Consider the following 13,808-nt stretch of genomic DNA (forward strand, 5'->3'; position numbering starts at 1 on the left):
AACAAGCTAAAATGACAACAATACCTGCCATGGACATTTCCCAGTTGCTTTCAATGCTCATAATAACAGGAAAACACGTTTAAAGCCTCAAGGATAAATAATCCAACTTTCAAAACAAGTCCTTTTTGTCTTGCCACAGCAGTCAACTAGCTAGCTAGGTAGCTGTTCAGCTAGCCACAGCTATCAACTAGCTAGCTTGGTAGCTGTTTAGCTAGCCACAGCAGTCAACTAGCTAGCTGTTCAGCTAGCCACAGCTATCAACTAGCTAGCCACAGCTAGTCAACTAGCTAGCTAGGTAGCTGTTCAGCTAACCACAGCTATCAACTAGCTAGCTAGGTAGCTGTTTCAGCAGCCACAGCTATCAACTAGCTAGCTAGGTAGCTCTTTAGCTAGCCACAGCAGTCAACTAGCTAGCTAGGTAGCTGTTCAGCTAGCCACAGCTATCAACTAGCTAGCTTGGTAGCTGTTTAGCTAGCCACAGCAGTCAACTAGCTAGCTAGGTAGCTGTTCAGCTAGCCACAGCTATCAACTAGCTAGCTAGGTAGCTGTTTAGCTAGCCACAGCTATCAACTAGCTAGCTAGGTAGCTCTTTAGCTAGCCACAGCAGTCAACTAGCTAGCTAGGTAGCTGTTCAGCTAGCCACAGCTATCAACTAGCTAGCTTGGTAGCTGTTTAGCTAGCCACAGCAGTCAACTAGCTAGCTAGGTAGCTGTTTAGCTAGCCACAGCTATCAACTAGCTAGCTAGGTAGCTCTTTAGCTAGCCACAGCAGTCAACTAGCTAGCTAGGTAGCTGTTTAGCTAGCCACACCTATCAACTAGCTAGCTGTTTAGCTTTCTAGCATATTCACTCATTTGTTTATCAACAATTAACAAGCTGGTTAGCTACCACGTCTTCTTGTAAAACTGTCAACAGAGTAGCGAGCAAGCAACAAGTTACTGTGCAGTCAGAAAATATTCACACCCCTTGACATTTTCCACATTCTGTTGTGTTACAAAGTGGGATTAATGTGGATTTAAGTGTCATTTTGTCAACACTTTACACAAAATACTTGAATGTTAAAGTGTAATAAAATGTTAAATTGAATTTATGAAAAATAAAACACTAATACATACACAGGGCATTCGGAAAGTATTCAGACCACTTGACTGTCTCCACATTTTAATACATTACAGCCTTATTCTAAAATGGATTACATAGTTTTTTCCACTCATCAATCTACACACAATACCCCATAATGACAAAGCAAAAACAGGCTTTTAGAAATGTTAGCAAATTCATGAAAAATACAAAACTGAAATATCATATTTACATAAGTATTCAGACCCTTTACTCAGTACTTTGTTGAAGCACCTTTGGCAGTGATTACTGCCTCAAGTCTTCGTGGGTATGATGCTGAAATCTTGGCACACCTGTATTTGGGGAGTTTCTCCCATTCTTCTCTGCAGATCCTCTCAAGCTCTGTCAGGTTGGATGGGGAATGTCACTGGACAACTATTTTCAGGTCTCTCCAGAGATGTTCGATCAGGTTCAAGTCCGGACTCTGGCTTAGCCACTCAAGGACATTCAGAGACTTGTCCCGAAGTCACTCCTGCATTGTCTTGGAACCTTCACCCCAGTCTGAGGTCCTGAGCGCTCTGGAGCAGGTTTTCATCAAGGATCTCTCTGTACTTTGCTCTGTTCATCTTTCCCTCGATACTGACTAGTCACTCAGTTCCTGCAGCTGAAAAACATCCCCAAAGCATGATGCTGCCAGCACCATGCTTCACCGTAGGGATGTTGTCATGTTTCCTCCAGACATGATGCTGCCAGCACCATGCTTCACCGTAGGGATGTTGTCATGTTTCCTCCAGACATGATGCTTGGCATTCAGGCCAAAGAGATCAATATTGGTTTCATCAGACCACAGAATCTTGTTTCTCATGGTCTGAGAGTCCTATAGGCAAACTGTTATGTGGCTTCCGTCTGGCCACTCCACAATAAAGGTCTGATTGGTGGAGTGCTGCAGAGATGGTTTTCCTTCTGGAATGTTCTCCCATCTCCACAAAGGAACTCTGGAGCTCTGTAAGTGGCAATCAGGTTCTTGGTCACCTCCCTGACCAAGGTCCTTTTCCCCCGATTGCTCAGTTTGGCCGGGTGGCAAGCTCTAGGAAGAGTCTTGGCGGTTCCAAACTTCTTCCATTTAAGAATGATGAAGGCCACTGTGTTCTGGGGGACCTTCAATGCGGCAGACATTTGTTGGTACCCTTCCCCAGATCTGTGCCTAAACACAATCCTATCTCGGAGCTCTACGGACAATTTTTTCGACCTCATGGCTTTGTTCTGGCATGCACTGTCAACAGTGGGACCTTATATAGACAGGTGTGTGCCTGTCCAAATCATGTCCAATTAATTTAATTTTCAACAGGAGGACTCCAATCAAGTTGTAGAAACATCTCAAGGATGATCAATGGAAACAGGATGCACCTGAGCTCAATTTTGAGTCTCATAGCAAAGGGTCTGAATACTTGTGTAAATTTAATTTGTAATTTTATATATATTTGCAAAGATTTTTTAAGACTTCTTTTCACCTTGTCATTATGGGGTATTGTGTGTAGATTGATGAATAAGAAAGGAAGTCAGGAAGTCTAGGATCCAGTTACAGGGGGATGGTGTTTAGTCCCAGCTTAGTGATAAGCGTCATGGGCACTGTGGTGTAGAACGCTGAGCTGTAGTCAATGAGCAGCATTCTCACATAGGTGTTCCTTTTGTCCAGGTGGGAAAGGGCAGTGTGGAGTGCGATTGAGATTGTGTCATCTGTGGATCTGTTGTGGCGGTATGTGAATGGGAGTGGGTCCAGGGTGTATGGGATGATGGTGTTGATGTGAGCCATGACCAGCCTTTCAAAGCATTTCATGACTACCAACGTGAGTGCTACGGAGCGGTAGTCATTTAGGCAGGTTACCTTCGCTTCCTTGGGCACAGGGACTATGGTGGTGTTCTTGAAACATGTCGGTATTACAGACTCGGTCAGGGAAAACACTTGCCAGTTGGTCTGCGTATGCTCTGAGTACACGTCCTGGTAATCCTTCTGTCCCAGCAGCCTTGGGAATGTTGACCTGTTTAAAGGTCTTGCTTACATCGGTTACAGAGAGCGTGATCACACGGTAGTCCGGAACAGCTGGTGCTCTCATGCATGCATCAGTGTTGCTTGCCTCGAAGCAAGCATAAAAGGCAGTTAGCTCATCTGGTAGACTCGCGTTACTTGGCAGCTCGCGGCTGGGTTTCCCTTTGTAGTGCGTAATAGTTTTCAAGCCCTACCACATCCGACGAGCGTCAGACGAGCATTCAATCTTATTTTTGTATTGACGCTTTGCCTGATTTATGGTTCATCTGATGGCATAGCGAGATTTCTTATAAGCGTCCGGATTAGTGTCCTGCTGCTTGAAAGCGGCATCTCTAGCCTTTAGCTCGGGGTGGATGTTGCCTGTAATCCCTGGCTTCTGGTTGGGGTATGTACGTACGGTCACTGTGGGGACGACGTCGTCGATTCACTTATTGATGAAGCCGGTGACTGAGGTGGTGTACTCCTTAATGCCTTTGGATGAATCCTGGAACATATTCCAGTCCAAACAGTCCTGTAGCAGCATCCGCGTCATCTGGCCACTTCCGTATTGAGTGAGTCACTGGTACTTCTTGCTTTAGTTTTTGCTGATAAGCAGGAATCAGGAGGATATAATTATGGTCAGATTTGCCAGATTTGGTAAAACTGATTTAAGTTTGCCTGTGTTAATGTCCCCGGCCACTAGGAGCGCCGCTTCTGGATAAGCATTTTCTTGTTTGCTTATGGCCTTATACAGCTCGTTGAGTGTGCGCTTAGTGCCAGCACGGATTTGTGGTGGTAAATAGACTGCTACAAATAGTACAGATGAGAACTATCTTGTTAAATAGTGTGGTTTACAGCTTGTCATAAGGTATTCTACCTCAGGTGAGCAATACCTCAAAACTTCTTTAATATTAGACATCGCGCACCAGCTGTTATTGACAAATCGACACACACCTCCACCCCTCGTCTTACCAGGCGTAGCTGCTATGTCCTGCCGATGCACAGATAACCCGGCCAGCTCTATATTCTCTGTGTCGGCGTTTAGCCACAACTCGGTGAAACATTAGATATTATAGTTTTTAATGTCCCGTTGGTACGATATCTCGATCGTAGATCATCCAGTTTATTCTCCAGTTATTGCACGTTGGCCAATAGAATGGATGGTAGAGGCGGTTTATCCACTCACCGACGACACAAAAACTTAATGTAATCCATTTTAAATTCAGGCTGTAACAAAACAACACGTGGAAACAGTCAAAGGGTGTGAATACTATCTAAAGACACTGTGCCGTGGTCTCTACTTTGGTAGAGATGGTCACATTAACACAAATCCCTTCAAGTTAGATAAAGAATCAGTCCAAACCAAAGGGATGCAGCATCTCAACTGAACAGACTGAACCAATCAGAGGCAGCATGACCGCAGAAAGACTACATCCACCAGACACAATACTGATAGACTGAACCAAGCAGAGGCAGCATGACTGCAGAAAGACTACATCCACCAGACACAATACTGATAGACTGAACCAAGCAGAGGCAGCATGACTGCAGAAAGACTACATCCACCAGACACAATACTGATAGACTGAACCAAGCAGAGGCACATCCACCAGACACAATACTGATAGACTGAACCAAGCAGAGGCAGCATGACTGCAGAAAGACTACATCCACCAGACACAATACTGATACATCACAACTCATTGGAAGTCAAATGAAAGGACATAGTTAAAAGCATCATGAGCAAACTGTCCATTCAGTAAGATGGAGTACAACAAATCAATGAGACATCACAACACAGTGATTGATGTAGTTGTGATGGTTGGCTGGGGATCTAGGAAGTAAAGTTTGACATCTGGAAAAATGTCATCCCATCTTACCTGCAGACCTTAGGGCTATGGGACGAGGTACGAGTTTGAAATGGGGGAAAAGTACAAAACAGAAGATATTGAAAGCAACAAATGTGAGAGGACAAAGCAGAAATGCATTGTGGTTGTAATGGACCTGGGCTGATGCTCTGAGTTGTGTTAAACACTGATGTTAAACACTGACGCTCTCTGAAACTGGGGTTACTGAACCTTCCTTTCAACTGGAAGTGATAACTGGGGTTACTGAACCTTCCTTTCAACTGGAAGTGATAACTGGGGTTATTAAACCTTCCTTTCAACTGGAAGTGATAACTGGGGTTATTAAGACCTTCCTTTCAACTGGAAGTGATAACTGGGGTTATTAAACCTTCCTTTCAACTGGAAGTGATAACTGGGGTTACTGAACCTTGCTTTCAACTGGAAGTGATAACTGGGGTTACTGAACCTTCCTTTCAACTGGAAGTGATAACTGGGGTTATTGAACCTTCCTTTCAACTGGAAGTGATAACTGGGGTTACTGAACCTTCCTTTCAACTGGAAGTTATAACTGGGGTTACTGAACCTTCCTTTCAACTGGAAGTGATAACTGGGGTTACTGAACCTTCCTTTCAACTGGAAGTGATAACTGGGGTTACTGAACCTTCCTTTCAACTGGAAGTGATAACTGGGGTTACTGAACCTTCCTTTCTGGGGTTACTGAACCTTCCTTTCTGGGGTTACTGAACCTTCCTTTCTGGGGTTACTGAACCTTCCTTTCTGGGGTTACTGAACCTTCCTTTCTGGGGTTACTGAACCTTCCTTTCTGGGGTTACTGAACCTTCCTTTCTGGGGTTACTGAACCTTCCTTTCTGGGGTTACTGAACCTTCCTTTCTGGGGTTACTGAACCTTCCTTTCTGGGGTTACTGAACCTTCCTTTCTGGGGTTACTGAACCTTCCTTTCTGGGGTTACTGAACCTTCCTTTCTGGGGTTACTGAACCTTCCTTTCTGGGGTTACTGAACCTTCCTTTCTGGGGTTACTGAACCTTCCTTTCTGGGGTTACTGAACCTTCCTTTCTGGGGTTACTGAACCTTCCTTTCTGGGGTTACTGAACCTTCCTTTCTGGGGTTACTGAACCTTCCTTTCTGGGGTTACTGAACCTTCCTTTCTGGGGTTACTGAACCTTCCTTTCTGGGGTTACTGAACCTTCCTGTTACTGAACCAGAGGCAGAACAGAAGTAATTCTAGGTCATATTTCCTTCTGAACACAAACCCAATTCACATGAACGTTATTAGATAAGTGATTGCTGCCCTGCTCATACTAAGAAATCAGTGTTGATTGTGATAGGGTTAGGGTTGTCTGGAAAACGATGTACATTGTCCTATCCTGTATCACATGATCAACTGGATGTACCTTAGGAACATATCTACATATATGGATGGTCCATATCAAACCCATTATACATTATTATACACAGTACCACAGCATGTCAGAGTGTAGTGGGTAGTGGGTGTGGTACCTGGCGCTGCGTGCTCCAATACTAAAGCCCATGTAACCCTCCTGGGGCAGAGAGTCGTCTCCCAGCTCTCTCAGGTCCTGGGGTCCCAGGTACTTATCCGTGTCGCCTGTCATCGCATCCTCACCTGACATAACAGCAACCAGTTAGTTAGACAGTCCACAGCTCACAGTCCCCTCACTCCAGTTAGTTAGACAGTCCACAGCTCACAGTCCCCTCACTCCAGTTAGTTAGACAGTCCACAGCTCACAGTCCCCTCACTCCAGTTAGTTAGACAGTCCACAGCTCACAGTCCCCTCACTCCAGTTAGTTAGACAGTCCACAGCTCACAGTCCCCTCACTCCAGTTAGTTAGACAGTCCACAGCTCACAGTCCCCTCACTCCAGTTAGTTAGACAGTCCACAGCTCACAGTCCCCTCACTCCAGTTAGTTAGACAGTCCACAGCTCACAGTCCCCTCACTCCAGTTAGTTAGGCAGTCCACAGCTCACAGTCCCCTCACTCCAGTTAGTTAGACAGTCCACAGCTCACAGTCCCCTCACTCCAGTTAGTTAGACAGTCCACAGCTCACAGTCCCCTCACTCCAGTTAGTTAGACAGTCCACAGCTCACAGTCCCCTCACTCCAGTTAGTTAGACAGTCCACAGCTCACAGTCCCCTCACTCCAGTTAGTTAGACAGTCCACAGCTCACAGTCCCCTCACTCCAGTTAGTTAGACAGTCCCACAGCTCACTCCAGTTAGTTAGACAGTCCACCTCACAGTCCTCTCTCCAGTTAGTTAGACAGTCCAGTTAGTTACAGTCCTCTACAGTCCCCTCACTCCAGTTAGTTAGACAGTCCACAGCTCACAGTCCCCTCTCCAGTCCTCTCTCCAGTTAGTTAGATAGCAGCTCCAGTCCCCTCCTCCCTCTAGTCCAGTCCAGTCCTCTCTCTCCAGTTAGTTAGACAGTCCTCTAGTCACAGTCCTCTCTCTCCAGTTAGTTAGACAGCCCCCTCCCCCTACATTCCTCTAGTCCAGTCCTCTCTCTCCAGTTAGTTAGACAGTCCTCTAGTCACAGTCCTCTCTCTCCAGTTAGTTAGACAGTCTACAAGTCACAGTCCTCTCTCTCCAGTTAGTTAGACAGCCCCCTCCCCCTACATTCCTATAGTCCAGTCCTCTCTCTCTGCTGTCCTAACTGGAACAGCCATGCTCTAACCCCTGAAAGCAGGTCCTGTAGGAGTGTCTACAGAGCAGACAGGCTGTTTTAGCAGATCAACAGAAGCCTGAAGGCCTGTTCCACTGTCCTATCCCTTGCTCTGCTCTGCCAAGGGACACACAGCTGACAGGACACATCCGCCACGTGGCTACTCAGTTACTCACACTACACTTGTTTAGTCACTGACTACAAAGCAATGGTTTAAGCAGTGAAAACAATGTGTTCAACTTTTAAAAAACAACAACACCCATTCTAAAGTTAGAAACCAATATTGCAGCTATGATGGGTAGGTTTGTAGAGTTAGCCGTCCAGGGGAGTCACGATGCAGAGTGTTAATGGACGTTAGAGAGAGATGACGCAGAAGAAAGGAGGCGTTACAACGTAGAAACTAGAGCAAGTTCACATCAACCAGCCAGCTACCATCCAGCGAGGGGAGAACAGCATTCCACCGGAGATAAAGAGTTCATCGCCCCCTGCTGATCTACAGCAACCCTTCCCCCATTCCTCCAACCTCACCCCTCCTCCCCTGTTCCACCAACCTCCCCATGCATCTCTCCCTCTCCTCTCCCCCTCCCCCTCTCCCTCTCCTCTCTCCCTCCCTCTCCTTCTCCCTCCCTCTCCTCCCCCTCCCTCTCCTCCCCTGCCCTCTCTAACTGCAGAAACACACAACAAAACTTGACAGACCTCATCTGGTGACATTCCTCACAAGAATGTCCATTCAAGTATTACCCCCCCTCCCCTCCCTCCCTCCCTCCACCCTCTCTCTCCCTCTCTCCTGCCACCCCTCCTTTCTCCCTCCCTCCACCCTCTCTCCCCTCTCCTGCCACCCCTCCTTTCTCCCTCCCTCCACCCTCTCTCTCCCTCTCTCCTGCCACCCCTCCTTTCTCCCTCCCTCCACCCTCTCTCTCCCTCTCTCCTAATCACACCAGAACACCTACTCCACCCTCTCTGTCATAATTATACCAGAACACCTACTCTACCCTCTCTGTCCTAATCACAACAGAACACCTACTCCACCCTCTCTGTCTTAATCACACCAGAACACCTACTCCACCCTCTCTGTCCTAATGATACCAGAACACCTACTCCACCCTCTCTGTCCTAATCACACCAGAAAACCTACTCCACCCTCTCTGTCCTAATCACACCAGAACACCTACTCCACCCTCTCTGTCCTAATCACACCAGAACACCTACTCCACCCTCTGTTCTAATCACACCAGAACACCTACTCCACCCTCTGTCTTAATCACACCAGAACACCTACTCCACCCTCTCTGTCCTAATGATACCAGAACACCTACTCCACCCTCTCTGTCCTAATCACACCAGAACACCTACTCCACCCTCTGTTCTAATCACACCAGAACACCTACTCCACCCTCTCTGTTCTAATCACACCAGAAGAACTACTCAGACCAGGACAGGACTGTCCTAATCAGGACCAGGAAGGGTCCAACTACTCAGACCAGGACAGGACTAGATCAGACAAGGACAGGACTGAGGGTCCAGGACAGGACTAGATCAGACCAGGACAGGACTAGATCAGACCAGGACAGGACTAGATCAGACCAGGACAGGACTAGATCAGACCAGGACAGGACTAGATCAGACCAGGACAGGACTAGATCAGACCAGGACAGGACTAGATCAGACCAGGACAGGACTAGATCAGACCAGGACAGGACTAGATCAGACCAGGACAGGACTAGATCAGACCAGGACAGGACTAGATCAGACCAGGACAGGACTAGATCAGACCAGGACAGGACTAGATCAGACCAGGACAGGACTAGATCAGACCAGGACAGGACTAGATCAGACCAGGACAGGACTAGATCAGACCAGGGACAGGACAGGACTAGATCAGACCAGGACAGGACTAGATCAGACCAGGACAGGACTAGATCAGACCAGGACAGGACTAGATCAGACCAGGACAGGACTAGATCAGACCAGGACAGGACTAGATACAGACCAGGACAGGACTAGATCAGACCAGGACAGGACTAGATCAGACCAGGACAGGACTAGATACAGACCAGGACAGGACTAGATCAGACCAGGACAGGACTAGATCAGACCAGGACAGGACTAGATCAGACCAGGACAGGACTAGATCAGACCAGGACAGGACTAGATACAGACCAGGACAGGACTAGATACAGACCAGGACAGGACTAGATACAGACCAGGACAGGACTGAGGGTCCAGGACCAGGACAAGACCTACCGCCAGGACATCTAGCCATGTCTGTCCCCAGACCTGAGGACAGGACTATGTAACGTGGTCAGTAGTCTACAGTAACGTGGTCAGTAGTCAGACAGTACACGTGGTCAGGACTAGTCAGACAGGACGTGGTCACTAGACTACAGTAACGTGGTCATAGACTACAGTAACGTGGTCACTAGACTACAGTAACGTGGTCAGTAGACTACAGTAACGTGGTCACTAGACTACAGATACGTGGTCACTAGACTACAGTAACGTGGTCACTAGACTACAGTAACGTGGTCACTAGACTACAGTAACGTGGTCACTAGACTACAGTAACGTGGTCAGTAGACTACAGTAAGTTGGTCAGTACTACAGTAAGTGACTCAGATAGACAGGACAGGACTGAGGGTAACGTGGTCAGTAGACCTACAGTAACTAGCCATGTCTACAGTAGACTACAGTAATGTGGTCAGTAGACTACAGTAAGTTGGTCAGATAGTCTACAGTAATGTGGTCAGTAGACTACAGTAACGTGGTCACAGTAGATTACAGTAACGTGGTCAGTAGACTACAGTAATGTGGTCAGGTCTACAGTAACTACAGTGCTTCAGTAAAGCGTGGTCAGGAAGGGTAGATGTAACGTGGTCAGACTACACTGGTAGTGGTCAGTAAGATTTGCGTGGTCCGTCAACGTGGTAGACTACTGTAACGTGGTCAGTAGACTACTTTTCAGTAACGTACAGTAGACGTGTTGTCAGTAGACTACAGTAATGTGGTTAGTTGCCTTTTTTGTGGTGGAACAAAATGTCCAGAAGTACAAACAAGACTCAACGTGGTCACTTTAGACTTCTGTTCTAACAGTGTATCATTAGTAAATGTGAAACATAACGTATTCTAAAGGGTGCACAGTAGGACCATGCAGACGTGGTCAGTAGACAGTAGGAGGCTGTTTGGTGGTCAGTTACATCCGTAACTGGTTAAAGTAGATCACAGTTAACGTGGACTAGACTACAGTAAGTTGTTTTCAGTAGTCTTGGGTAATGTGGTCCTACAGTAAGTAGCAGTTCCAAACCTAGGACAGTAATGGTAGGGAGACTGGGTCAGTAGATTACTGTACAGTCAGGACAGTGGTATGGTAGTCAGTAGACTGGGACAGTAAGCTGTGAGTCAGGACAGTGGTATGGTAGGGAGACTGGGACAGTCAGCTGTAGAGTCAGGACAGTGGATGGTAGTAGACTGAGACATTCTTGTGGTCAGCTAGTACAGTCAGGACAGTGGTATGGTAGGGAGACTGGGACAGTCAGCTGGTCAGAGTCAGGACAGTGGTATGGTAGGGAGACTGGGACAGTCAGCTGTAGTGGTCAGGACAGTGGTTTGGTAGTGAGACTGGGGTCAGTCACTAGAGTCAGGACAGTGGTTTGGTAGTGAGACTGGGAGAGTCAGCTGTAGAGTCAGGACAGTGGTATGGTAGTGACAGTCAGCTGTAGAGTCAGGACAGTGGTATGGTCAGTGAGACAGTCAGCTGTAAGTCAGGACAGTGGTTTGCAGTAAGTGAGACAGTCAGCTGTAGAGTCAGGACAGTGGTTTGGTAGTAGACTGGGACAGTCAGCTGTAGAGTCAGGACAGTGGTATGGTGGTCAGTGGGACTACAGCTAAGAGTCAGGACAGTACAGTGAGACTGGGAGAGTCAGCTGTAGAGTCAGGACAGTGGCATGGTAGTGAGACAGGGACAGTCAGCTGTAGAGTCAGGACAGTGGTATGGTAGTGAGACTGGGACAGTCAGCTGTAGAGTCAGGACAGTGGTATGGTAGTGAGACAGTCAGCTGTAGAGTCAGGACAGTGGTATGGTAGTGGGACTGGGACAGTCAGCTGTAGAGTCAGGATAGTGGTATGGTAGTGGGACTGGGACAGTGGTACCTAGTGAGACTGGGACAGTCAGCTGAAGTGTCAGGACAGTGGTCAGTAGTGGGACAGTGAGACAGTGGTATGGTAGTAGACTGGGACAGTCAGCTGTAGAGTCAGGACAGTGGTATGGTAGTGGGACTGGGACAGTCAGCTGTAGAGTCAGGACAGTGGTATGGTAGTGAGACAGTCAGCTGTAGTGTCAGGACAGTGGTATGGTAGTGAGACAGTCAGCTGTAGAGTCAGGACAGTGGTATGGTAGTGAGACTGGGACAGTGGTATGGTAGTGGGACTGAGACAGTGGTATGGTAGTGGGACTGGGACAGTCAGCTGTAGAGTCAGGACAGTGGTATGGTAGTGGGACTGGGACAGTCAGCTGTAGAGTCAGGACAGTGGTATGGTAGTGAGACTGGGACAGTCAGCTGTAGAGTCAGGACAGTGGTATGGTAGTGAGACAGTCAGCTGTAGAGTCAGGACAATGGTATGGTAGTGAGACAGTCAGCTGTAGAGTCAGGACAGTGGTATGGTAGTGAGACTGGGACAGTCAGCTGTAGAGTCAGGACAGTGTTTATGGTAGTGAGACTGGGACAGTCAGCTGTAGAGTCCGGACAATGGAATGGTAGTGAGACTGGGACAGTCAGCTATAGAGTCAGGACAGTGGTATGGCAGTGAGACAGTCAGGTGTAGAATCAGGACAATGGAATGGTAGTGAGACTGGGACAGTCAGCTAAGGAGTCAGGACAGTGGTTTGGTAGTGAGACAGTCAGCTGTAGAGTCAGGACAATGGTATGGCAGTGAGACAGTTAGACAGTCAGGTGTCAGTCAGGACATGGAATGGTAGTGAGACTGGGACAGTCAGCTATAGAGTCAGGACAGTGGTATGGCAGTGAGACAGTCAGTCACTAGAGTCAGGACAGTGTTATGGTAGTGAGACTGGGACAGTCAGCTGTAGAGTCAGGACAGTGGTATGGTAGTAGACTGGGACAGTCAGCTGTAGAGTCAGGACAGTGGTATGGTGGTAGTGGAGACAGTCAGCTGTAGAGTCAGGACAATGGTATGGTAGTGAGACAGTCAGCTGTAGAGTCAGGACAGTGGTATGGTAGTGAGACTGGGACAGTCAGCTGTAGAGTCAGGACAGTGTTTATGGTAGTGAGACTGGGACAGTCAGCTGAGAGTCCGGACAATGGAATGGTAGTGAGACTGGGACAGTCAGCTATAGAGTCAGGACAGTGGTATGGCAGTGAGACAGTCAGGTGTAGAATCAGGACAATGGAATGGTAGTGAGACTGGGACAGTCAGCTAAGGAGTCAGGACAGTGGTTTGGTAGTGAGACAGTCAGCTGTAGAGTCAGGACAATGGTATGGCAGTGAGACAGTCAGGTGTAGCGTCAGGACAATGGAATGGTAGTGAGACTGGGACAGTCAGCTATAGAGTCAGGACAGTGGTATGGCAGTGAGACAGTCAGGTGTAGAGTCAGGACAGTGTTATGGTAGTGAGACTGGGACAGTCAGCTGTAGAGTCAGGACAGTGTTTATGGTAGTGAGACTGGGACAGTCAGCTGTAGAGTCAGGACAATGGAATGGTAGTGAGACTGGGACAGTCAGCTATAGAGTCAGGACAGTGGTATGGTAGTGAGACAGTCAGCTGTAGAGTCAGGACAGTGGTATGGTAGTGAGACTGGGACAGTCAGCTAAGGAGTCAGGACAGTGGTTTGGTAGTGAGACAGTCAGCTGTAGAGTCAGGACAATGGTATGGCAGTGAGACAGTCAGCTGTAGAGTCAGGACAGTGGAATGGTAGTGAGACTGGGACAGTCAGCTATAGAGTCAGGACAGTGGTATGGCAGTGAGACAGTCAGGTGTAGAGTCAGGACAGTGTTATGGTAGTGAGACTGGGACAGTCAGCTGTAGAGTCAGGACAGTGGTTTGGTAGTGAGACAGTCAGCTGTAGAGTCAGGACAGTGGTATGGTAGTGAGACTGAGACAGTCAGCTGTAGAGTCAGGACAGTGGTATGGTAGTGAGACTGGGACAGTGGTATGGTAGTGGGAC

At 47.7% G+C, this 13,808-nt stretch overlaps 1 protein-coding gene across 1 annotated transcript in view; it reads right to left on the reverse strand.

Annotated features, from left to right (window-relative positions):
• The window catches only part of LOC135513396 (ankyrin-3-like), a 194,982-nt gene that overhangs the window by 70,640 nt on the left and 110,534 nt on the right, over window positions 1-13,808 (reverse strand). The window contains 1 exon segment of the mRNA XM_064936320.1: window positions 6,452-6,575. Coding sequence (XP_064792392.1) covers window positions 6,452-6,575 — 124 coding nt within the window.

The sequence above is a fragment of the Oncorhynchus masou genome, chromosome 24 (assembly GCF_036934945.1).
Source record: "Oncorhynchus masou masou isolate Uvic2021 chromosome 24, UVic_Omas_1.1, whole genome shotgun sequence".
NCBI lineage: Eukaryota > Metazoa > Chordata > Actinopteri > Salmoniformes > Salmonidae > Oncorhynchus > Oncorhynchus masou.